Raw genomic sequence first — 26881 nt, forward strand, 5'->3', positions numbered from 1 at the left:
AGTAACCACAGAAACAATGTTATTGTGATAACAGTACTGTAACGAGATAAATAAAGAAACACAAATTTTATTGAATTAGATGGTAGCGTATCCAAGTGCTGTGTGAAAGTCGATACATACGAAATATTCATTTAAAATACTGATGTCAGCTATTTGCCACTGAGCGAAATGGATCATGTGGCAATTCTACACTCTAACCAAATAATTTTTTTCTATTAAAATCCCTATTTGAGATCATCTTGGATCAGATGACTATAAAGTCACTCGTTCTCTCTTTGACCGGCTCGACGACGAAAGCTTCTGCCTTTGCAATCTCTGAGGAAAGGAGCAACTTTCGCGGCGAAAAATCATCGTTCCTCGTGATACAGCCAGCAGATTCTTTCGTCAAAAGTTAGCTTTTGGTTAGCTTAGGGAATCACTCAAAAGCAGCGAAACTCTAAGCCAGTTCTGACCAAGGGGAACCTTCGCCGCACTTAGTGTAAAAGAATAAAATGTTATGGCAACAGAAACGAACACAGCTTCCCGTTCTTAACATAGAACTCTCCATAGAAAAAAAACGCAACAAACTAATATAAACAATCAGTAACGGGAGTCTTTTGTTCTCATCTTGACCTGTCAGAACTCTCGGTAGAGCTTACTTTCGTGTCACTAGTACTTTGAGAGCCTTCGATCTCTTTTGACAGCGGTGGAGTTTTAAAATGCTGACGAAATTATAAATGTCGTTGGGTAGTCATTGGCTGGTCACCTGTTTTATTTATTTAATCCGGGCCAGACAGGGAAAATATGTCAGACAAGCAAAATTTGTGGATATTTGGCTATGGTTCTCTGATATGGAAGGTAAACTTTCCATTTTTGAGGAAACTTCCTGGTTTCATCGAAGGATACGAGCGAAGATTCTACCAGGGAAGCAGTGATCACAGAGGTGTTCCAGAGAAGGTACGAATTCTGACAGGCAATCAAACCGGAAAATTTCCTGCCATTAAGTCAATATTCATGGTGAAGAACGTTTATGTTCGTTCACTTTTTTTTCCTCGCAGTCGTTTGAGTTTATTTCGCGTCTCTATTTTTCTAAATCGAGCAGCTAAGGGTTAACATGCACAAGTTTTCTCTCTAGCAATTTGTAATTTCTTGGAGGGTATGAAAAGGCAAAATGTCAATGCTCTCCATCCTTTGGCGTCGGTGCTGGCAGGTGAACTACACGTAATAATCTACAAATGAAAGAAAATTACATTCATGTCTCTCGTATCCGTTTTTTGTTTCAGCCTGGAAGAGTGGTTACACTCCTGGAAAATGCCGAGGTAAGTTTGTGGTTGTATGTTGAGACTGTTACATTTGATATACGTAACTCTTCTGTAACAAGGAACGAACAAACGAGAGGAATAAATAATCAGTTGTTAAACCTACCAGTAAAGTATTTTTGAGGAAACCTCTGAATGAAGAACAAATTATGAGGAATACAAAATTTCATTGATTTATTATAACTGTTTATTTAATTATTTAAGTTTTTGATTCAATTGCTACAGGAAAGAGTTTGGGGGATTGCCTATGAAATTGCAGCAAAGGATATACCCAGTGTGATTGACTACCTTGACTACAGAGAGAAGAATGGCTACAAGGCAACATGGGTAACATTTCATCCTCAAGATACTTGCCATCATCCTTTTGAAACAAAGCTTTACATTGCAACACCTCAGAATGAATTTTATCTTGGACCTGCACCGTTATCAGAGATTGCAAACCAAATTCTACACTCTAAGGGTCCTAGTGGGACAAACTCTGACTATCTTCTAAACTTAGCTCAAGGCCTTCGGGACATTTGTTCAGACATAAAGGATGATCATTTATTTCAGCTGGAAATCCTAGTGAGGAAGGGTTTATCCAATGCGGCTTCTAATTGCCCTTTATCTTAATCAATTCCTCTCTCTTAAATTTTGCAAGACTGGCCTACATATTTTTAAATTGACATTGATCCCCTAAAAAATGCCAGATTCTTTTGAGCCACAGGCAACAATTGAAAAGTAAGTTTTGAAATGAATGTTTCCCAAATGCATATTAAGGAGTTTTTCATACATAGCATCAAATGTGCATTTACCCTCTAGTTGTTTGGTATCTATGTCTTTAAAAAAAGATACAAAAACCAAGACTTTACGTGTCACTCCAGAGTATAACAAAGGAGGGTGGGGTTCCTGAAAATTTGGACTTCATATGTGTGAAAGGAAAACTTCAAATCTATCTTCTTGTGTACAAGGTGTGAGGGAAATTTTGATGTTTTTTCACAATGGAAAAATTTCACAGGTCACATACATTTCAGGAGGTAAGTCACACCTCACTCTGGTACATAAGTTCACAAATCATGCTCACCTTTTTGGTAAAATTCATGCATCATGCATCATGCATCATGCATCATAAGTCACATAAAAACCCTCTGCCATCCTCACTCCCATCTGTAATGAAAGAATTTCTTGGTAACAGTTCTAGGAGTTGAAGAACCTCCTTTAAAAATTTTGTTTACCCTTGAACCCTAACACATACATCCTTGTGTATGTTCTCCATACTACTCTCAGTACTTTTCTTAAGAGGCTGACAGGGTGAATTTTTGTATCAATCAAGAGCTTCCTTAGTTGTTGATTATTTCCTTTATTCTTGTGACCTTAATGCGTGATTGAGGGGTGGTATGGTAAGGAGAAATTAGGTGCTGGTCAATCTGAGGGTTAAAGGGTTGATAGATAACATTTAAAAATTCCAAAGTACATTGTAGGTAAAAATTTTAAGACAAATTTAGTTTGGAACACTTAATTGAAACACTAGCTTGCAGCATACCACACACAATCTGTCACAAAGGTGTAAGTTTTTAAATATAAAAGGACATTGTATATTGTGGTTGATTATTTATTTTTGTGTCTATCTATTTATCACGTGTTAGGCACATTTTTCATATTCTGAAATCCTTGAAACTATAGACAGAATGTTGACAAGTTCAAATTCAGCCTACATTCAAGCATTCCTAATGACAACAAATCAGCCAGGGTACTTTTTTTTTATTTCATTCAAGGACGGTTCATTTACAGGCTACATTAACCCTTTCGCTCTGAAGATTACATTTTCTGTCTGCTATACTAGTCTTATAATGTTAGTTTGGAGACTTTAATGGATCAATTAATCCTCAAATTGATTCTTTCTTCATTCTCATCACTAATGTCTGCATGTTATTATAGGGGTATTGTAAGGAGAAATTATGGGAGTTAAAGGGTCAACTGAGATGAACTTAACAGATTGAGTTTGATATTTAATTATTTATTGTCAATTGAATTTTATTGAATACCTATATTTTATCACAGAGTGAGTCTTACAGTTATGTTATGATTAGCATTCCTGATAATTTGGAAAGACACCAAATCACATGATTATTTTAAAAGATGTAACATAATTGCCATCTGGAATGTTTGTATGTGAAAAAGGTAGTCCAATATAGCTTTTAACTGCTGTTGGGAATAAACAGAAATTTTTATTTACCAAGTTTAGTCCTTTACAACTTTATTTTTATGGGGTGGCCCCTCTTTGTTTGATCCTGTTATTTATTTTTCCTATACAATGAAAATATTATAATAATAATGTTAATGCTGATGATAATAGTAATACATTTGAATCTGTATTAAGTAGTCATCTATGGGGAATGGCAGGGTGACTGCTTAATACAGGTTACCCAGAATAGAGGTATTATGAAAAAGAACAAAAATGTCATTTTAAGCCATAATTGACCAATTTACAAAAACCTGCTTAAAACTTCATCTAACATTGATTTTGGGAGACAGTGAAAGATTCAGTTTTACTTGAAAGATTATTCTTAATTTTAAAAAGAGGTGGAGGACAATACAAACAGGCTGTTAGGACTCCATTACGGTTGACCACAATTGCTTAATAGAGGTGACCGCTTAATAGTAGTAAAAAATTTCAGTGATTTAGGGGAAAAAATTTCGGGACTTTGAAAAGCAACTGCTTAGTACAGGGTGACTGCTTTATATGGTGCCACTTAACATAGGTTCAACTGTAGAAATGATGATAATGATGACAATTATTTATTAACAGTAATTGATTGATCATACTCATTAAGAATGCCAGTTACAGTGGGAATGGAGTCCTTGTAACCTGTATTTTCAGCTGTTATGGATCTCCAAGTTTGTTGTCTCAAGGAGAGAAGTATAGCTGTTGCATGTATGAGTATAAATGGAGTAAGACAGTCATCCCTTTCCCATGTTCCAAAATGTGACTACATAATAACCAACAACAAAAGATAAAACAAGCTGTACAATTCTTAACCAAGGCAGGAGGTAGACCACTTTACCACTTCAAAATTAATTTGTCAATCTACAGAGGGTTCCAGCCATCACTCAAATCTATCACTGGTACATTGTACATTAATTTAGACACATAATTCACATAAAAAGAGAAAACATCAAAAAATTAACTGTGGCCAATTTTACCCATTATGTTGTGAACATAGCAAGCTGGATTTTGTTATTAAGTGGTTCAACATTCTCATTGTTGATTAATTTCTATCATTCATTGGATAGTATGTGCAAACTTTGGTCCTGCAACACACAGCAGGACACAAAAGGGTTAACCAAGGTGACAGTTGTCAGACAAGATTAGATTACCCACATTTTGAAAAATTAATGAGCAGTTCCCCTACTTAGAACCACCGTTTTATTCAAGTTCTTGCATAATGTCAGAGAGCAGGTCGTATCTGGAAAAAAGAGCATTTTTTAGTATCATAATTTCGAAGAAATTTCGCTGAATATTTGGCGTTTTCTGAGGAGGTTTGGTTAGTCAGCTGATATGATAATTACTTAATTTTTGGCAAGGGTTTGTCCCAGCTCAGGGAACTTTTGATTGGTTAGATTTTTCCAACCGTGAATTTTGATTGGTCGATATTGAATAATCGTCTTACCCACAAAGTCACGAGACTCGTGTCACGGGATTTAGTATTCGCTCTTAAAATAATTTTTGTCTATACTTGGATCAGTTTCTGTGCTTGTCATCTGAAATATACAAAGGCAATCCAGTGGAGAAAACTACAATTGACTTGAACGTTCTAGAAAATGAGCAAGTTCAAGTGTAAGTGTCTAAATGTCACTATTCATGTGAAAGAAAAAGCGACTCGCGAAGCGGAAGGAACAGCGTTTGTCTCTGAGAATTGCTCTGAACCTTTTTTCACCAAGGAGCTGTACGAAGTTGAACTGGCTGTCGGCGGAATAACAAAGGTGATTTGTAGCGTACGTTTCAGTATCCGGACAGGGAACACTAAGGGATATTTTAAAGTCGCGTCGAGCTGTGCATTATCGGTGACAAGCCGCAAAGCCTTGGCGCGCTTTTTCCAGTTATACCCGCAGTACTCTTTTCAATCATCTTTGCTTCGCTTTTAAATTTCTCGTCGTTTACCGTCGCATTTCCCTTCACCGCCGTAAGGAAGTCGGCCCCGTGACTTGTCGAGCTTATTGCATCAGATTTCTGGCATGGATTACTAACGGGAAATTCTACACCAGCGAACAAGGGAGTACGACATGACCTGAAGTGAAGCTCTCTGTTAGACTACTAACATCGATGTTTATTGCTAAGCTAAATATCAGCAAACATTTGGAATGCCGAACACTTATATCGTCCTTTGCCTTCAGGTTAAAGAGCTATAAATGTTCTCCGTTTCATTTCGTTACACCTTGTATTTTCTAATTGCACCTATAAATAGAAAGGGGATTGAGACTGGCCCCGAGTCGCATTGCAGCAGTATTATAGATGTACCGCTTTTTGTAGTGATCATTTGATTTTTCTAGTTTTTTTTTTCATATTTATAACCTCACATTGAACATTGGTATCTTGAAATAAATTTTTTCTTTGCTTTGGTTTAATCCAGGAAGTTGGAAGTCTTGTGAGAGAAACCAAAGCTGAAGACTGGGATGTTTTCTCATGTATAAACTGCAACATGGATACACATGCTTTACACGCCGTGAAAAAGTATGACCGAGTATTAATGAGTAGAGGAATGGAGGTAAGGCCATAACCAACTCTTCTATATATTGCTGCAAAGCTGAAAAAAAATTGTGGTTGTGGTTTCTCTCGCTAAGAATCAGCTGGAAAACAAACAGTTAGCTGTTTGTGGTAATGGTGGGGGTAAGATTGACAAGGTTGATGCCTGATGTGAAATAATTCAATTTCAGGGTTGGTTATTCATCTCTATACTTCTTATTTAACTTAACTCTTTTGAGTGGTCAGCTCTGGAACTATCATCTTTCCTGTACCTGCTTTTAGATTCAAACAGATGAACAGGTGTTTTCTGGTGTCTTATTATGTATCCACTTTGTCCTGGGAAATTACATTTGGCATACTAAAAATTCTAACATCCAATAACCTTTGACTAATGACAGTTTACACATATAAAGATAATATTTTGTTGCGAAGATCAGTTAGTTGGGTTTATTTGAAGCTTGGTGAAGACCATCAAAATATGATTTGTTTATCTTTTGTTGTAAATTTCAGAGTGATTCAGTTGTTCACAGTAAAAGTGCCAGTTCCTCTGAATATTCTTCAATCTTCAAACTTATTCTAAAACCTGCACAAGAAAATGATCCAGATGTTGTGGATAACTCATGTGAGTAATTAGGTGTAGCATCTTGGTATATGTTAGCTTTGAACTATTCTGGCACCTTTTTCTAATTTTGAGATTTCAAACTAAGAAAATTCTTCTCGTATATCCCTTTAATTAGCTTATTGTTATATCAAGCATTAACTGCCAGTGTACCAAGGGTCTGTTTACATCAAGCTAGGGTAGTGCAGTTGTGAACAAGAGTTAACCAGTTCAGAAGGGAAACTTGGTAGAGCTTTTAGTTGTACTTGGTCTGTCATGGTGTTTTCAACTAATACCTTGAAATATTAAGGGTTAAAGTTGTTAAGTCTGTACTTGGTCCAAGAGACCCACAAGGTACCAGAGCTTATTCTCCTTGGATGGGAAGCAAGTCCCCTGTGGGTTACCCCAAAGATTTACAGGCTTCCTTTTCAGTTTGATACATATACATTCTTCCAGGTAGACACTGAGAGAGTTCTTCAGGGTTTCCTGACAAGAGGGCAACCTATGAGCTTTGACATCTGGACCCCTGGACCCAGAGTCCAAAGGTCCAACTGTTAAAGCTTCTGGGTCTCCCAATATTTCCATACAATGATAGCAAAAAAGGGTATAACTATTTGTAGCAGAAGAGAACTCCCCACACCCCTTCCTGTTGTCATTGTACCATTAGACAATTACTTTCTGACAATCTTTGCAGTATACTTCCATGACTCTAGATTAAATTATGGTACTTCATTGATTAAGCATGGGACATTATAATATATATATAATCTGATGAAAGTTGGTAACAAAATAAGATATTTGCTTTGTGTGAACAGAAATTGAAGCTGAGTCTTTTTATCTGTAAAAACACTCGATGAGATTTAACTTTCTTTGATGTAAACAAAAAACTATGGTAATGTTTCTGTTCAATTGAAATTAAAGTTAGAAAACATGACAGTGGTGAGTTTTCAAAATTCCATTGTGTTGACTCTGTAAACCTATCTATAGAGGAAGTCATGATATTAGTGACATGTGACACAATTGTGACTGCTCTATGACCATTAAGTCACAAGATCAAACTTAAATTTGCTTTTTATGGCAAATGATATCTTATGATACTGTTTCATATTAAAATATCACTGGCATTTTATGGAGAGTGACCTATTTACCCTGTAGATATTACATGTATATATAAAGGAAGAGAGGCTCTGATGATATTTTAGAACAATATAAAATTTGTAGTTGGTTGTGTTTATGATTATAAACAAGGAAAACTATTTGATCAGTCGCAGGCAACGCTATTTTGTTGGGTCAAGACAGGATCTCTCTTGCCATGGTCAGTGTACAGGAACAAGTCAAAAAATTCCTACAAGCTGAAGAGGATGCAATGAATGAAAGAATAAGGTAACAGTGTCATTGTTATTCCACGTCATGTGTGATATGATGTGCAAGAGAAACCAGTGGCAGGTTCTGAGGATCATCATTTGTGGAGTGGCTTGAAAAAATGGGCTAAAACAAGTTTCAGAATATTTTGTGAATCATTGTGATCATTGTCTCTCATTAGTCATGTGTTCTTCTTACTTTTTCCACATTTAGAAAATTTGTTGCGGCGCAAAAGGAAGCATTTACAACCCTTCAAGCACAGGTGTTCAAGGATAAACAAGCTGTTTACTGGTATGTAACATGCTTTTGATTTTCACTAATTTTGCTGTGATTTCAGTATGTTTATGAATTAACCCTTTAACCCCTAAGGGTGATAAACTTCTAATTTCTCTCAACAGTATTGCCCCTGAATCAAACAAAAAGGTTATGAGATTAAAAGAAATGATGTAGAAACTCAATAAGGTCTTGATTGTCAGGCAAATTCTCCTTTTCTGTACTCAGGGAAATATATAGAGAACAGTATGGAGAACTTAGATACTGATCTTTGGGTGTAAAGGGTTAAATATACTTGATGTGCTTGTCAGAGATCAAAATTATTTCAGTTTCATTATCAATAGGTCATGTGAAAGTCATTACTGATAGTAAACTTGCTCTTTTTTTACAACAGTGCTATCAAAAGAGAAGACGAAAAAGCCATGGAAAGCTCTCTGGATGAAGCCATGGCAGATAGTTCTTTTGACACCCCTGTATTATTTAAACCTGGTATGAACAGTCTTTCAAATGTGATATTTGATTATAGGGACATAAATTTTTTATCAGTTGTGTCTGAAGTTTAGTTTGATGAAATATTATGTAGGTCATGTGTTTAGAAGGTTGCATTCAAAACAATTTTGAAATGCTCTGCATATTATTTGAAAGTGGTAGACACCTTTATTCTCTTGTCCTTTTGATGATAATTTATTTTTTAATTCTACTGTGTGAAACCAAGAGATATCTGTTAAGCTTTTGCTAAAATCCTGCTAAAAAAGGAAAGCACTTGTTCAACTGTTTTTTATCTTTGTGGAAACTGTACTTTAGTCTTTTAACAAAGTCTCTGTTAGTTCTAATTTTGCATTCTGCCTCCTTTTCAGCTGTTTCAACTCGTGGGTGGAATGACCACCCCCCTGCCCAAGTCAACCAAGTCCACATAACTCAGGTGGCTCCTCATAAATATCCATTGAACCCAGGTGCTCATCCTCCTCGCAAGACAACCAGACGTCCACACAAATCACATCAAAAGAAAGAATCAGATGCTGATCCAGTGTTTTCTTTAGATGATTTTACAGATGACTGTGAACCATTCTTTGAGTCCGAAGAAGACGAGCTTAGTAGCAGTGGTATGAAAACATTTATATTGTGTATTGAAAAATCTGTTGTGCACATCCATACAGGGTTTGATCAGGTTTACAAAAACTGATGGTATTTCCCATGGTGTGTTTCCCCAAACAGAAAAACATTTCATTTGATACATTTATTTAGGTACAGATAAATCAAACATTGCTTTCAACTGATAATTTGTACTAAAAGATGACAATTGTTTCTTTACTAGAACGTTCTATTTTTGGCTCCTGTAGATCCTAGGCCAGTACATCTCAGTTTTAAGTTTGAACTTGATACCAAAGAGTTAAGAGATTTTAATCTGGTTGACTATGTGCACAAAATTTGTATCAAAACTTTTTACAATAAGCACTAGAGAAATAGAACTGCATTCAACTGCTCTCTGCTCCTAATTTACCATCACCAATAACAACTTGACCAGAAGATATTGGGATTTCTTTTTCCATTTTTTACATAATAACAATATAACTTGTTATTATTTTATATACTTAAACAGTGGATAAGGTTGAAGGTGCATTCTGACTGGCTACTCAAACCCAGATATCCTTTGCTATTCACCTCTGAGCAACTTGAACTGGATTTGTTTCTGAAAATGTTGTAATTGTTTCAGGAATAAATTAGTTAAAATCATCTTTTTCTGCTACATCATCTCAATGTTTCGCTTTACAACTCAGTAAATATCCACCATTAGCCACCTCCACTCCAAGGAATAGTTGTTAATTATTCTACACTGTATGTTTTCACAAGACATATTTTATGCCAGATAGAGATTACACTAACACTACTTTACTTTGACCATGGTAGATAACAGCTTTCAAAGTGAAGAGCCTATCCATTACCCTGGATTAAGGAGTGTCAAAAAATCTACTCAATATTCCTCTTCCCTACCCATAAGCATGCCAGCAGGGAAAATTTCTCCTCCTATGGACGATCAAGAGGTAACTTCAATTGTAAGCTACAAAGCAGAGTCATCAGTATTGAAAGTTGTGTACAGTTTCTGCCATATGACTTTAGGAAACTGACTGTTGTTTAAAATATGCAGAAACTAAGGTGGAAATTAAACTCTTAAATTGCTGCAGCTGAAGCTTTAAGAAACTTAAGGTGTCTTTTCATGAGATTTATATTCTAATACATGCCAAAGGACTGTTTAAATTATCAAGCAATCTCTCTTCAGAGACAAATGTGTACATGCATTTTTTTCTTAATCTGGATATTGTTATCTTATTATTTCTTATAGCTTGCTATACCTGAACCAAGCAAAATTGGAGAATCCATGAAAGCATTAGCCCGCAGTGTTCACGACACATCTGAGAAGCTGTTTGGAGAACTACCTAGACCAAGACGGAGCACTTTCTCTCACAGATAGTATAGGGACTAAATATTATATTATTGTATTCTGAGCATAGTCAAAGGAAAGCGCCTCTGTACACTGTGCAACAAACATTTTATTAAGATCAAGAGTTAAACTTTGAGCTGCCATATCTAACATGGATTGATTCCATGGATAAAGCTTAATTGTGTGTCTTGTGCAAAAAATAAAAAATTAAACAGCATGCACAAAAAAGGTGTGAATTTACCCAGAGTTACTGGTAAAAGTAAAGAAGCATTTTGAAAATTGTGGCTATGGACCTTTTAGTGACATGACCAAATGAAATTGGCAATGCTGGATGGTTGTGAATATTGCAGCAATGTGTAGTATCGAATAAGTTCACTTTCAAAAGCTTTGCATTTAAGTATCACATTTCATTGCTATATTTGACAACTTGTGCGCTCTGTCGTGCAATTAAAATCAGGGTGATATATGATTATACTTTATGCTAACATAAAGAATGATTACAACTAAATCCCTTTGATGGACCTCTGAGATTAAGAAACACACAGCTCGCTTGGATTCAAGTCTACAAATCAGGTTACAGATATGACCCTTGAATCCTCTGTAATGTTAAACTTGTCTACTAGAGAGGTTTGCTGAGGATTTTGTCATCCATGTTAAATGTTAGAAAAAGATGCTGTGTTTTAACTTTGAAGCATGGATATTAATTAACATTCAGTAACTGGGATTTCTTTAACATTGTCTTCTTAGTGGTCAGAATTCAGTGGTCAGTAGTGTCAAATAAGAACGCGGTATTATAGAATGTATATGACTTTTATTTAAAATTAATTTTGTATATGAAAAATGTTTAGCACATTGTGACGAAAGAGTTCAGTTGGTATTGGTATTTTATATTTATGAAACTTTGGAGTCGGCCAATTGGTCCAATAAAGAAAGATATATATATACATATATATATGTTTTAATGTAGTGTCTGACTGCTTCTTCATTATGGAGAGATTTTGGATAAAAAGAAGTGAAGGCACAGTTTTCATGCTAAGATTTACACAACTGCATTTCAATTTGAATAAGAGATGACTGGAAAGCTTTCCTACGTAGAAGCTACCTTGACTAGATGTACACTACAGGCAAAGCTTACGGTCTTTACGTTATTCCTTTCTTAGAATTTCACCAAGACAGAGAGGAGGTTCATTAAATTTTAAAGGGGTATATACTGGCTACAAAGATGTTTCCTGTGCGAGGAAGGAAACTCCAGAAACATGTGACCAATTAGAACATAGAGTTTGTGGCATATTGGCGGGTCAGGGATTTTGCCATGTGCAAAGATCAGCCATTTATGTTATGTAATCAGGTTTCCTCATTTGAAAAGAGAGCTTCTTGATGAACACTTTATTGAGTGGTATGCTTGCATTCATCCCCAAACTTTCGTCAGATTTAACCTATTTATCAAATGCAAGTCAAATTCCTTGCAAGTGCGACTGTTCAAGATCCTGTGGAAATGAGTTCTATTTTATAAAGATGTTAAGGCGAAACTATTCGATACAGTTGTTTGGAGTTCCACCTAAACTGTCACCCTTTCCAAAGGAGGGTGGAGGGTTTTGGAGGGTGGAAGGGTAGGGGGGGAGGCACATTGCGAACGCTTTTTTGAAACGATACTCTACGGTATTCCATGGTTCTCTTAGTGTCCTTGTATCATCCCTGCCTATGAAAGTTTCTTAGGGATAGATTGTGACGAAGTTATCTATCCTTCATCGTCTTTATTGGCGTGAACTAACACCCATTATGATCCATCAAATATTTTTGGTCGCACGCGATTGGTCTAAACGCAGCACGTAACCGAATATCCCCAGCGCCGTCTAAAACCAGGTAATATCCGAGAATATCACTGAAGCGATATTCCCCAATTGTCAAATTTTACGTCTATTACGATAAGTTTTCGTCTCAAATTCAGTTCAGGGAAAGAAAGGGTTATGTGGTTTTTTGTTCATTAAGTCGTACCAGAAAACACTCAAAAGGAAACATCCCACGCTGCATACAGTAAGCTCGACGTAAACAATTTTTCACGCGCGTCGCAAAATATTGGAGGGATAACAAACACAATAGCCCCTATTTTGCGCGAGCTTCGCTCTCGGAAAGCTGTCCGCATCTTTGAGTCAAATAGAGGATATTGTTTATATAAATTGCTAAAAATTTATTCATTTATTAATTTTCCCATTGGGTAGACAAAGGTTATTTCGATTATTTAATCAAGATTTTCCATCTGGCCGCTTACAGTTAGTAGGTCATTAGGTGGAATACTGTGCTGCCCAGAATACCTAGTTTGACCGAGAGAGAACTGGGTCTACTTTACATTTGTCAGAAAGAGGACGAATGTTTTGATGCCTTAGTGGACTCGCATCATATCAGCGCTTTGTTTTTAACACTTTGAAGTGCACCTAAGGATCGATTTTGTCACGAAATTACTCATTCAATTCTCCGAGACTACATAGAGGCGAAATGTTTGGTAATCTCGTGAACAAGAACGCTCGCGCAGCTTTCAAAGAATATGGTGAACAATGTGGCGCATTGGCGAGCATTGAAGTTGCTGTCAGCTCTACAGAAAACCCCCACAACCCAAAGTTTGTTGCTGTTGCGAAACTTGGTGATCGCGCCTTTCCTCCCGCCACAGCTTCATCAAAGAAGGATGCTAAGGAATATGCCGCAGATCTAGCATTGCAAGAACTTGCTCAAGGTATTGTCTAAACACACGCATAGATATGTTCGAGCACTGCACTGTAACTGTTGCAGCTGTATAGTTTTTTCCCTCCCACCTTAGAGCATCTTTTAATTGACAATCAATTTTTAAAGAGATTCGTTAACGGAAGTTTCCACTACTTGGCTAATTTAATTCATATCCATCGGACAGATTTTAGTTTCTTCTATTGTCACAAACCGACATAGATTGCTCGTTTGCGTGATTTCGTCGAATTCAATTATTAATCTCATTTCAAAACGCCATTACAATCTCTTTGTCGTAGAACCAAACCCAATCCACTGAGATTGTTGCACGACATCAGCTTAGGGCGGTGTCAAAATATTCAATTCTGAATTAGTGTTTGAGAGTTACTAAAATTTTACCACTGGTGCTCCAGGCTTATACCAGATAACATTCAAATTATCTGACATAATCTCCCTATTTTTCCTGATGCATATGGGAGCATAAGCTAATTCTGTACAAAGAAGTGTCAGGTGAGTAAGGCCATTACCATGTAAAAGGTGTCTTGGATACCACCAAATCTTCCATTTATTTCATAACTGCACTCAAATTTACCATCTTTCTCATCCTATGGTCCTATCTTTAAATAATTCCCCCCTCTATGTTGTATACATTTCTTGGTGAATTAGTTGAGAGAGTTTGTTTCTATACAGGGGTCAGAGGTAAAATTTCAAGTTGATAGACCTGTCTATTCTCATGACTTGTTTACTGGATAATGTCCTGGAATTGTGAAGAGAATTAAAACTTTGATCATAATAAAGGATTTCTCACAGTACCACTCAGAGGGATGTTGACAGTCCCTCAAATCTTTATCCTCAATTCTCAATCCTCAACAACCTAAAGGATTGAGGCTCAAGTCATTAGTTTTGAGATGTTCAAGTTGAGTATTGAGACCCTCAAAACTCAGTTTGAGACACTCCAAGTTGGGAAATAAAGGAGTTTTTACACAATTAATTTTTCACATGATTTGAAGTTCCTAACCTTTAGTCTAATCACTGTGTAGTCTACAGTGCTTTCAATAAGACCTGGCACCCACCGGAGCTTCAGTGGGTATTCTACTGTGAATCGCTGGGTATACTTTGGAAGCTTTCAAGCAAACTCACAAAGTGAGACCTAAAACACCACAAGATCTTCTAGGGTTATTTCATTCAAGTTTTATCTTTTTAAATGAGTTTTGATAAAAATGATAGATATTTTCTTATCCTGAATTCCAGCATAGCATGAATTTTTAACAATGTACTGACTCAAATTTCAGAGGACTTTTTGTGTGAAACTGAGGGAGCAGGCTTGCATGTCTGCAAATGGAAGATTTTGATCAGAAATAAAATGATCAATTGAACAATTGTTATAAAGGAGATGAAAATTTGATATTCATCTACAGAGTTTTAACACTGAAAATTCTCTTCAAAGCTTGTTTATTCTGAATGGAAGCAATGGGATAAGAATAGGAACATTCTCCAGCAGGTGCTTTACAGAGGTAGCCACCTTCTTCTAGTCTTATTGAAAGCACTGAGTCTAAGCATTTTGTCCTTTATTCATTTATTTTTTTTGCATGCAATAATTAAATCATTTTCTCAATACTGCGGTTTGAGACCCTCAAAAAGTTCTTCAAGTGTCTCGATCCTTGCTTCTCAATACTTGATACTTGAACCTTGACTCTTGAACCTCAAATCTTGATAGTTTCAAGTATCGAGGATTGAGTATCAAATCAAGACTGTCAACTTACCTTTGAGTGGTACAGCACACGATTTGAAGTTCCTAACCTTTAGTATAATCCATGGAATTTTTTGTTATTTTTTGTTATTGCAGAACCTCATGCCAGGTTTCAAGAGAACATCATGGGAGCAAATGGAGGAGAAATGCCAGAAATCCATCATGGGTTTGCTGGAAGACGCAGAAATGTTCACACCCGCAGGCAGCATGCAAAGATGAAGAGCACTGAGCTGTCAGCACCACCAGATAAAGACCCTGTGATGTTGCTTAATGAGTTTGGGCAAAAACGAGGCCAGCTTGTGAGTTGGAATATATATTTTTATTTCTACCATGATTGAGAGATTATAATAAGTTAATAGGAAACACATAATATTCTTCAAATTAGATAATTTATTTCATTTCTTGGTTTGCTGTTTTTACAGGAAACATATATATCTCTTACTAACCAAATTCAAGGTCCATGCTTAAAATTGTGGATCAAGGTTTTTTCAGTCGGATATATGGTGTAAGGTGTAAAAAAGCACTTAACAATTTTTCAAAGACTAGGAGTTGCACTTGCCTTACAGGCTTGTGTGATTTTTATTAAAATTATTGTCTTTGTTAGTGAAGTTTCTGATAATTTGCTGGGATTTTCCTAGAAAACAGAACCTAAGCCTGTTTTCTCACTGTGTTTGCTATGAGTAGGTGAAGTTTGAAGATGTGCAGTGCATGTATCCTGGATTATACAAGGCTCAGGTTACTGTAGGAGAGGCAACATTTGGACCAAAGTCAAGTTCCACCAAGAGAATGGCTAGAAAGTTTGCTGCTATTGAGGCACTGAAAACTCTGATGAATTGGGAACCTGCAGAGGGTATGGTGCATGTTTCTTTAGCCTACCCACCCAGTCATTGAACCCTTTGACTCCTAAGAGTGACTAGCATCTAATGTCTTTGTATAATAACACCCCTGATTACACAGTAAGGTGATATGAATAAAGGAAATGAATACCAACCTTATCAGCACCTTGGAAGATGCATGGAGAAAAGGGTGAAGAATATGAGCACTAATGTTTGAATGTAGAGGTTAAAAAGGAGATAATGCTATCCAGCATATATTTAGCAAATCACATCCAAACTACACTATTATATTTGTAGTGGGTCTAATTTTTCTCAGTTTAAAACTTAATCACAACATAAGAAAACATGTAGATTGCAAACACCTTTTTTTTTTTTATTCTTTGACACCAATTTGCTGAAACTGATTATTCACTGGAAAAGGCTACCCAGCCAACAAAAGATTCAGGCTGCAATCCTGAATATAACTTGAAAAGATTTAGATTTACAGTATTTCTTCAAGTATGCACCCACAATCCCCTGAATAAGCACCTGCCCTTTAGGCCATAATGTAAAACAAGCACACCTCTCAAATAAGCCCCCACCCCTTCCCCCCTCACTTTCTTTAACAGTAGGGATACAAGGAAAACCTGTTTCTATTGCCACTTTACTTATTACTTTTAATACGTTAGCCAAAGGGGAATCAGTAAAGGAAAATAAAAAGCCCCCCCCCCCCCCGACTATGCATCATTCTTATAAGTGCCCCTCCTTTTCTGCTGAAATTCAAAAGAGCTTATTTCAGGAAATAGGGTATTGATTTTTCTCTTTCAGAGGACTGCATTAAAAGTTGGGAGTATTGTTAAGAGAATGTCAGAGAATAGCCCATGTTTGCACTATAACTCTTTGCCCCAGTGAAAATAATTTGCACATGAAAACATGCTAATCATGTTTTTGTAACAATAAAAGTTCATCTCCAGGGTTGGTGTGGTAATCCAACTTTGAATATTGTCTTGTCAAGGTCTTTATGACGCCTCAGAGAAAAGTCCTCACTGGTCTGTTGGTCCTGGTGGTCCTGCCCCAGGAAAAGCTGTCTTGTTACGCAAAGATCCCATCATGCTTTTGAATGAGCACTGTCAGAGGAACCAGCTGAAGGTAACAGGAACCCCAGTGCATTTTGCAACTGAATTCACAAGACATTCTTGCTACAATTTATCCTTACCTGATCTGTTTCTGAAGTGCCCCCCTTCCCTTAGTTTCAATGTTGGAATAACCAAGTTATTATTAATAATCACTGAACAGATGCATGGCAAAATGTATTTTGCTTGTATGGATGGATCTCAAAGCCATCAAGTCTGTATCCAGTCACTTGGTACCCAGTTGTTTTGTTCCTAAGTTTGAGTGATTTTGCTCAGAGTTTGTGCCAAAGTTTGAGTCAGTTCGTACCCAAACTGATGACCGATTCTTACTTGATTCTTACCCCTCCTAAAGTAAACTTATTTGAAATATCTCATGTATGAGCACATGAATAAATGTCAGTTGTTGCTTACAACAAGTTGTAGAGTCAAGCAGGTATAAGGGATACAAACAAAACTTTGTTGTGTATAGTTGTAACCTTATTGCTTTGCACAAGGCAAGGGTGATATTTTTTACCCAAAAACTCTATTGTTTGTAATTGTGACTTTTTCTAGCAATAACTAAGATTTCCAACCCTTTTCAGATTTCATATGAGGATCTTCCTCACTTGGGCCCTGATCACAAGAAGACTTTTTCATGCCAAGTCATTGTTGGAGAGAGGATTTTTAAAGAAGGTTCTGGTCCAACCAAGATTGTGGCCAAGAAGAATGCAGCCATGCATGCTCTGGAAAGCCTGTTTGACATGCCCGTCGAAATAGGTACTTTGCAGTTCTCCAATATTTTCATTGTTTTGTTACACACAGTGGTATCAAGTTGTCTCAAATCTCCTTAGACTTGCAAAAAGGACAACTTTCCAGAAACTCTTAATCCAGTGGCATTGTTTGATTGCACAACTATGAGAAGCTCAAAATTCTGAGGGAACTCCTTTATAGATTTGCTAAAGAATTTTTCCAAGGTTAACTAAAGTGGGTTTTAGGTTGAAGGAAGGTGGCACAGTGAGAACAGGGGTATAAGGAGATTTTTGTTAAGGTGGGATCCTAATTTTGGATTAGAGCAGCAATTGAGAGCATGCTTAGTTGTTTTCCAACTTAAGATTAACATTTTTTTTCTATTTACAAAGATAAGAGCATGTGAGGATGCTCTTTAGGATGCCCTTCATCGCTTCTTTGTACATTGGGCATCTTGTTAATGTGTGAATTACCAATGGACAGTAACTGTGGTAAAGCCTATATTTGAGGTGAATTTTAACCTTTTGGTTGTGGTCTCTCTCAGCTTCCACGCCAGGAGTTATTGGCCAGGCTAATCAGATGAAAGTTGACAGGCATCCTGTCAGCATTTTGAATGAATATGGACAAAAGAAAGGAGTTAAGGTAACATTTGGATAAAGATTTCCTTAAACTTTTCAAAAGATTCTTCTAAAAATTTCAATGACAGTTGAGAGTAATTATGCAGCTAAATTTTTTTTGAGGAGAGGACTATGGTAACCATGATCAGCAGATTTCTTACACTTGTCTCATAGAGACTTGTACAGTTTGTTTTGACCTGTTTTAAAAGTATCCCATCCACTTGCTACACATCTATATTGAAATTGTTTAAAATATTTTTGTTACATTAAGATGATACCCCTTGTCTGATATGTTTGTTTATTCTTAGCACTGTTTTCCATAAAGAGCAGTTTTCGATAGAGAAAATACAAAACCAAAATAATTGCAACTATTATCAGAGCAAAGATAAAATCATCAAGGAGAATTCAAAAAGTTGAAACAAGCAACCTGTTTAAAGCACAGGAAAACACAAGAAACCCGGCTGGGAATTGTTTTTGGTTTGGTATTTGATTGGCTGAGATGGCAGTGAAAGTTTTCTGCACCAATCACAGAGCAATACTCAATTAAAAACTGCTCTAACTTATTAAATAAATGTTGTTTGGAGAGGTTGCACATAAATCACTTCACAATGTTGAAGGGCAAATGATCCATGTTTATAGGTTGAATTTGAAGATATGGGTTATTCAGGCCCTGACCACCTCAGAACATTCAACTTCCGAGCAGTGGTGGGTGATGTGACATATGACACTGGAAATGGTCGCAATAAGAAAGAGGCAAAGAGAGAAGCAGCAGCACTTGCTCTCCAAAGTTTGGGTTTCCAAGTCAATGTTGGTAAGAATCTTTGATTCATTGCACACTGCACCTGCCAACATTTTTTGGATGCACAGGCTGGAGATGTTTATCTAGGGAATAACAGGATTTCCAAAATATCTGACTCTTTCTGCAGATCTACAAAGATTTTTAAAGATCTATTAAAGGCCTAGAGAGTGGTTTTAAGAGTTTTCAAGTACAGAAGCTTGAAAACAAAAGAAGATTCTCAATCTTTATGATTTCAGTGTTGCTTAAGAGAAAAATTGTCTGCGTGATACATGGTACTAATTATTACCATTTCATTAAGATTTAACAAAGAGGATCTCCACTGCTGAAGAAGAAATTTCAGTTCCCCCTGAAGAGCACAAACTGTCCCTAACTGATGGTAAAAGCACAGTCAGCGCCTTGTATGAGCTCTGCCAGGCCCACCACTTGCCACAACCACATGCACTGGAAAAACAACCAGAGGGAAAAATAGACCCTACCCTCCATTACTGTGCTTACAAAGTTGGTGAGGAGCTGTATGACTTGGGAGCTGGTCGAACTAAGAAGGCAGCGAAGGAGGCTGCTGCTCAACATGCAGTGGCATCTATTTTAAAACTGAAAGGGCTCCACCATGTTTACAACCCAGGGACCACCAGTGAAGGGGATGAGATAGCAGCAATGTGTTGGAACCACTTGTCAATTCTGAGTCGTGATGCACCAGAGGGCTGGAGATTTGCTGGGTACAAAGTTGTGGCAGCATTTGTAATGCAGGATGGTGATGATGATCCTGGGGCTGTTGTGAGTTTGGGAACAGGAAACAAGTAGGTTAACTGTAACCCTTGCATCATATGAGCTCTTTAACTTCCACCAGTGATTAACATGTTACTTCTCCCTACAATATCCATACATCATCCAGCAAACATGAATGAGAATACTCAAACTAATCAGGTACAATTTGTTATCTTGATCTAACACCAAATTCTCCTAACTTATTCACAAGGAAATGTGTAGCAACTTCAGGGGATAAGTGTCAATAAGATCTTGGGTGTTCGAGGGTTTTTCAAGCAAATGTATAAACCTCTGATCATTCTTTGTAATCACTTTTTCAACGAAGAGAAACTAGATGCCAGTCTGAGTCTGTTCTATCAAACATTGTATATACAATGAGAACTTTTCAATCTCTCTCCTTTTTATTCAAAAGATGCATTAGTGGTGATCACCTGCGCATGGATGGAACAACAGTGAATGACTCGCATGCTGAGGTGATAGCACGAAGGAGTCTGCTGAGATTTTTCTATTTCCATCTGAAAGTCTTGTTCAGTGGACAAACAGATGTGAAGAGCATCTTTGTACAGAAGGAAAGGCAAGGAAAGATTCAGCTTAGGGATGGAATAAAGTTTCTTCTATATGTGAGCACAGCTCCCTGTGGTGATGCTGCCATCTTTGTGAATGAAAATTATTCCAGGTAACTGGCAGCCTAAACATACAGACTATTTTTAATTGATATTGTCCAATACTGCATGAATACACCAGAGCAATGTCAGTGTCTGAACAACTGTGCACCTACCCCTCTCCTGACCCAACATTAATCCTAACTTGTTATCAGTTGACTGTTGTTTGGCTAGGGGAGGGGTAGGTGCAAAGTTGGTCAGATACTGACATTAATGCTACTCACCAATGCAAGGGTTACCTGTGTAATATTTAGAAGTTTAGTGCCAATTTTTATTGTAGTTATCTTTATTCTTTTATGAGTTTAAAGTATTTTTTAACACTAATTTTTGAAATAAGGAAATAATCAAGGCTGCATATTTAACAGAATCTTGTATTCTGTTTTGAGCCATCCTCAAATTGATTGAATTGACTTGTTCAATGTAATTAATTTGGAATTTGTATGAAAGTTATAGTTAAGGGGAGACATACTCACTGCCTTATGTCACTGAGGAGTAGAAATGGGTTCAGGGAACTGTCATGGAAACAGGACAAACCTGTGGATAGGGTGGGAAGTAATTACAACAGAAGGAGGGAACTGTTCTAAAGAATTAGCCAGCAAGGTAACTGGCCTGGCAAAGAAGTGTAGGAACACTTGCCATTATGTGTTGGTGAGGAAAGCGGATACATGTACATGAGAAACTCCGTTATCCCTTTGACCTCCTGGGAGTGACCAGTATCTAATTTCTCCTTACAGTATCACTGCTGAATCAAACATTAGGGTCACAAGAATAAAATAAATGATCACCAACTAAAGAATCTCTTGATTGTCAAACAAATTCTCCTTGTCAGCACCTTAGGAAATGTAAAGGGAACAGTGGAGAGAATATGCATGCTGATTTTAGGGTGTTAAGGGCCATTTGGCCATAAGACGATTTTAATGTTGGCTTGGTATGTATGTTTGTACAAAGATGACAGGTTTATAACATTTACTTGTCAGCCCAGAAGATGCCACTGAAAGTAAAGCATTGTTTCGCTCCAGGCAGCAAGGCCTGTTACGAACAAAAGTGGAAAAAGGAGAAGGAACAATACCTTTGGATCCTCAGGATGGTATTCAGACTATTGATGGAATCCACAGTGGTCAGAGGTTGCGCACTGCTTCATGTAGTGACAAAATAGCTAAATGGAACGTCCTAGGTTTGTAATTTTATAAGATTGAAATTCTTCAATGCCCCCTCTCCCCCCCCCTTAACCAAAGTAATTAAAAAAAGCCATAATGATAAAGATATGGATGACGAGATTTATGGCCACCTAGTTTATTTTACTAAGTAAGGAGCAACTAGATTTAACCGTTTACATTAACTCCCATTAATGACCAAGGCATAATTTCTCATTACGATATCAATACAATGTCACGCAGACCAGCGGAAGAGAATAAAGACACATATAAAATATGGGTTTTTTAGTTGATCCAATACCAAATTCTTTGAACTAACATCATGAGAATTGTATGGTAGACAGTAAGGAGAATTATCAATCGGATCGTGAGAGAGAAAGGGTTAACTCAACTTAGCTGAGAAAGAAAGTCAAACGTAAAACAAAACAAAGCGTGCTATTTAACTTTTCCTTATAAATTGATGATACGCATGCGTGTTGTTGTATTAGGTGTCCAGGGGTCTCTTCTCAGCGTCTTGATTGAGCCTGTCTACATCAACTCCATTATTCTTGGAAAGCTCTTTCACTCAGGCCACCTCAGCCGTGCTGTGAGCATGCGTGTGGAGCGTGACAATGATAACAGCTTTTCAAACAAACTTCCGGGTTCTTACCATGTCAATCATCCTAAACTGGAGGAAGGCCACCTTGTCATGCAGGTCTGTGAAAACCATAACATAACTCAGTTACAACTGTAGGAGGGACACACCGTCGGAAGCGCGTAGTAAATGATTGACCGATTTGTGTTTGGTTAAAGTTTTAAGGCGCTTTTCTTTGGATAGCCATAAAACCAAATCCAAAGCAGTCATTATGGCCAATCACAACAAAGGATAATATCTTAAATAGCCAATGGGAACTCAAGATAAATCCTACTAAACTGCCGAAAGCGCGGGAAAACGCGGGCGACTGAGTCGCGATTGGTTTAAGATTCACATCTGACCGGTTCAGAGAATGGCGCGAGTTTTCTGGACCAATCACAGTGAAATAAAGCAAAAAACCACAACCCCGGATTATTTTCGACTCTCAATTGAAATTTGCTTTATCATAGCTTATCATAATTATTTCTGCTGAGTTATTTTAATTTTTAACTTTGTCGAGAGGATGGCGCGAATTTGCTTCCTTTTTGAGAGAAAACTCGGTAGATGAGAAGAGTGGCTTGATTTGACTGGATGATCAATGAGAAAGAGCAGCAGGGTTGATAAAAATTTTGATTTTTCCCCGATTGATGCTTCTCTTGCCTTTTCAATCTTCAGGACGGCACGCGAGAAGTTGAAACAAAATGTAAAACCAAGGTGCTATCGTTAAACTGGTCAGCGGGTCAGGACACGTCAGTCGAGGTGTTTGATGGATGCCTCGGTATTGCACCGAGCAAGATGGGCAAGCCATCTCGTCTGAGTCGGCAGGCCTTGTACGCGAGCTTGAAAGAGGTGAGTGCTTTATTATCGTATGAGGAGGTACAGGAATGAAACATATGTCCCCAGATGAATGATGTGTTTGAAATATCACACAGCTTATGGGGCTCAAAATTTATCGTAATCCTTTGTTGGACGAGATTGTTGCGCCGAGTTCACTTATCACTTACTTTGTCCAAAGACGACTTGATTCGCTTGCAGTTTTACTTAGTTTATGACTGCCCATGAAAATCGTTGATGTTCAGGCAGGGGCTACAATAAAAGCTGGTCACTTGTGGTCGACCGCTGCCCGTCAGATCTCTTACCGCCGTCTGTTTAGCGTGTAAGCAAGCGCTTGTTTGGGTTTCGCTCGCGGCCCCTCCTTCGGGCACAGCTACCTATTGCACCATCGGCAACCGCTTAGGGAAAACGTTTTTGAAACCCCTGTCATGTTGACATAAAATAGTATTTCCAAGTTTAGAAATTGTGTATTCAAGAGTTCGACATCTGCCGATTCGTCCACAAATTCGCCAAGAAGATGTGTACAAGTTCTGTTATATAATCTCATTGGTAAAGACGGCATTCTTTGATTTTTGCCCTCAAAAGGTTTTATGATATTAAAAATGGACTGATTTTCGGCAGTCAGAGGTTTTCTTGGGAATTAAAAGGGAAAATGTCAGTTTGGAGACAAGATGTCGTCCATGAGCCGTTTTCCCTATAAACTTGTGATTGAGACACTTGAGTAAGGCTTTTACCGTTTTTTTTTCTTATCCTCGAAAAATGATCGTATCAGAAAGAAATATGTCATTAGTACAAAAAGTTTATATGTTAGACATAACTCGTCATTGTGTGGGCAAAATATAAAGCAGCAATCTCAATTACACAGTTGTGCTATCTGTTTTGAAAATAAACATTTTGTACATCGCATTCCTTACATTTGATGATTTATTTGGAGATGAAAGAGAAACGTCTTAACACTCGTTTGCCTTCAAGGTTATCAAACACAGCCAAGATCTTGGACATCGTCAAATTCTTGATGCACAGAGTTACCGCAGCGCCAAAGAGCTGGCAACAGACTATCAAAAGACCAGAACTATGTTGTACAACCGCTTACAAGAAACTGGGTACGGCTCCTGGGATTTGATGAAAAAACCCCCGGAACTGAGTCATTTTAATTAAGTATGTGTTCGTTATGTTGGTAGTTTTACGTACAAAGAACAGATTCTTACGAGTTCAGTACTTTTCTCTGTTATGTTACGTATTTAACTTACATAAGGCTTTATCAAGGGAGTAGCCAGGGGTGTGCTCTAGTGCATTTTAATCCCCCTTTCCCTCTTTCCCTCTGTTGTCCGTAAGACCCCCCTTCCTGGCCCCTGGATTTTTTTTCTTATTCTGACCCAGTATCTTGTCCAGAAGATACGGAATTTTATGAAAGATTTCGAATTTAAGGATAAAATGATCTACAATACGATTTTTTAAATTGCATTTAATTTATTTCCTTTTTTTATTTTGTGGGGAGAGGGTGGAATAATTTCGTAGGAGGTGTGCTTCTTGAGCTTTTAAGAGCCCGTGTTTGAGTCTATAAGGGGACATATAAGGTAGATACGGGAGGATTATAAGTAACCAGGTCGTAGATCGCCACCTGGGCCCAGTTGTCCAAAGGGCGGATGACGCTATCCAGCAGATAAGAGTTAACAAAACCTAGTGTACTTTCTACCGGATAGAGATTTATCCAACGGATAGGGTTATCTATTCTTCGAACAACCGGCCCCAAAGTAAACAGTGTTAGAGTATTATCCGGTGTTGTCTTTCTTAATGTCATGCAATACATCTTCCAACGGTGTTAAATTGTAAAGGAGAGTGTCTTTCATTCGACAGATTGACTTACGTATACCGCATTTTATTAAAAGAAAGTAATATAAAGGAAAACTTTATTGTGTTTCTCTACAGATATGAATAGATGAAAGACTAATGAAATCCTTGTTGGTTTTTTTTAAGTATCAGTTGTACAAAGTTCATGTCACACCTAAATGTTTTATTTTATTTATTTTAATAATAATTGACTGTCCGGCATTTAGGCCAAGTAACACGTATCAGAAGGAGCTTGGTCTATATAATTTGACTAGCTTGTGAGCAGGCCCTCAAAAATAGCAGGCTTTGACACGAACGTTGCAGCCCCTCGCGGAAAAGTATAAGTCTTGAGTAATGAAAACCAAATAGAGATCAGCAGAGGGTGTAGCACTGTTCTAATCCCCAAATCTTCCCGCGGCCGGAGAAACGCGTCTCCTGCAGGGCTGATGATATGGGCCTGCATTAAATACTTACTCTACTATGCATTTAAATCAGTTTTTAGAATTTTTATGTATCTTTTTTTTTTTTTATCATGTTTGACTGCTTGACATAAGAATAGTAGGAATAAGTTTTTTTATAGAACTAAGTTATCATTACAAATTTGTAACGTAAATTTCAGCTTTCACTCCAAGGGTACGATTCAGTGGTCAATTCTTTTTGTCGACTCCATTTACGCTTGCAATGATTTTTATAGTAAATATGGTTTATTTAAAAGTAATCTTGATATCGGTGTTATTGTGTGGGAAAGGAGAGTAATTTAAGTTGATACACTGACAATGATAATGAAATTATCAACTTGTATCGAATTTCCACTGGAAAAAAATGAGTTTGATTGTAGCGTAGAAAAAAACGTACTCTACACAGCTAGGAACCAGTTTGTATCGAGTGATACATTATTTAAACAAGGTGAAATAAAAATCTCATATCTCTGAATTCGTGTCTGTAATCTTGTTTCGCTTTTCTGTTTATATTTCATTTAATCCTTTCAACCCTGAGAGTGGACAGTAATTTCTCCTTACATTTTTATTGCCGAGTCATTTGATAAATTCATGAGAGTAAAGGAAATGATCACCAACCTAAGAAGCTCTGATTGTTGAAAGAATTCTCCTTGTCAGTATTAAAGGGAATGCGTAATAAAGAGTATGGAGAATGTGGCCACTGATCTTTAAGTTCATGTTTGTTGTGGCAACACGCAAATTGATGCTCTCACGAGTCATTTTCCACTAAACTTTTCGAAATAGTAAAATTTTCAAAACATTTTGTCAGTAACAGTTTGGTTTTTTTATCAATCCTACTGATAATGGCTTTTCCATGCAGCGGGTAAACCTTTCGGTCCCAAGATTCATTAGTAATTCTCCCTACTGTGCCATACAATTCTTATGTCGATCATCGAAAATTTTCTTAAATTGATGCATTTCTTTACTCTTATCACTTGTCTGCATGATATTGTATTGATAATGTAAGGAGAAACTCTGTCTTAGTCACTCGTGGGACTTAAGGGTTAAACTAAACCAAAGGTATTGCATCGGCTAATTAGACCCTAGTTAGATGTCACAAGAGGTTATTAGAACCTCAAGTACACGAATGTACCTGGCCGTTAGCATTATTTGCTTTTGGTTGAGAGGAAGATGCCACTTTTCTAACTCTACTTTAGGGCTTAACAAATTAAAATATAATTCAATTCCTGATTTCTTTCGATGCCTCATTGAGGATTTCCCTTGATAGTTCTTGCTAGTTCAGCCTTCAGCATTCCGGTTTACAATAATTGTAGGTG

General features: G+C 37.2%; 3 protein-coding genes across 4 annotated transcripts; all 3 read left to right on the top strand.

The window, feature by feature from the left end:
- The first annotated feature begins 711 nt into the window (after positions 1-711).
- Positions 712-3490, top strand: LOC131769113 (putative glutathione-specific gamma-glutamylcyclotransferase 2). The gene is made up of 3 exons (XM_059084862.2): positions 712-936; positions 1263-1298; positions 1524-3490. The coding sequence occupies exons 1-3, from the start codon at positions 784-786 to the stop codon at positions 1908-1910; spliced, it is 576 nt and encodes a 191-aa protein (XP_058940845.1). The 5' UTR covers positions 712-783; the 3' UTR covers positions 1911-3490.
- A 1485-nt stretch (positions 3491-4975) lies between these two features.
- LOC131769112 (uncharacterized) lies at positions 4976-11660 on the top strand. Of its 2 annotated transcripts, none has more exons than XM_059084860.2 (9): positions 4976-5115; positions 5909-6043; positions 6532-6643; positions 7885-8002; positions 8195-8272; positions 8649-8743; positions 9112-9357; positions 10163-10296; positions 10596-11660. In XM_059084860.2, exons 2-9 carry the CDS (start codon positions 5978-5980, stop codon positions 10722-10724), a joined length of 978 nt encoding a protein of 325 aa, XP_058940843.1. In that variant the 5' UTR covers positions 4976-5115; positions 5909-5977; the 3' UTR covers positions 10725-11660. The 2 variants fall into 2 exon arrangements, with proteins under 2 accessions (XP_058940843.1, XP_058940842.1); XM_059084859.2 differs by having other exon boundaries at positions 4993-5261.
- Positions 11661-13054: 1394 nt separating this feature from the next.
- On the top strand, positions 13055-26040 carry LOC131769091 (double-stranded RNA-specific editase 1). The gene is made up of 13 exons (XM_059084827.2): positions 13055-13422; positions 15256-15458; positions 15844-16009; positions 16990-17123; positions 17689-17863; positions 18378-18475; positions 19090-19261; positions 19548-20046; positions 20427-20690; positions 21654-21850; positions 22319-22524; positions 23119-23292; positions 24250-26040. Exons 1-13 carry the CDS (start codon positions 13188-13190, stop codon positions 24433-24435), a joined length of 2709 nt encoding a protein of 902 aa, XP_058940810.2. The 5' UTR covers positions 13055-13187; the 3' UTR covers positions 24436-26040.
- The last annotated feature ends 841 nt before the right edge of the window (positions 26041-26881 follow it).

Source organism: Pocillopora verrucosa, chromosome 8 (genome assembly GCF_036669915.1).
Source record: "Pocillopora verrucosa isolate sample1 chromosome 8, ASM3666991v2, whole genome shotgun sequence".
In the NCBI taxonomy this organism is placed as follows: Eukaryota; Metazoa; Cnidaria; class Anthozoa; order Scleractinia; family Pocilloporidae; genus Pocillopora; species Pocillopora verrucosa.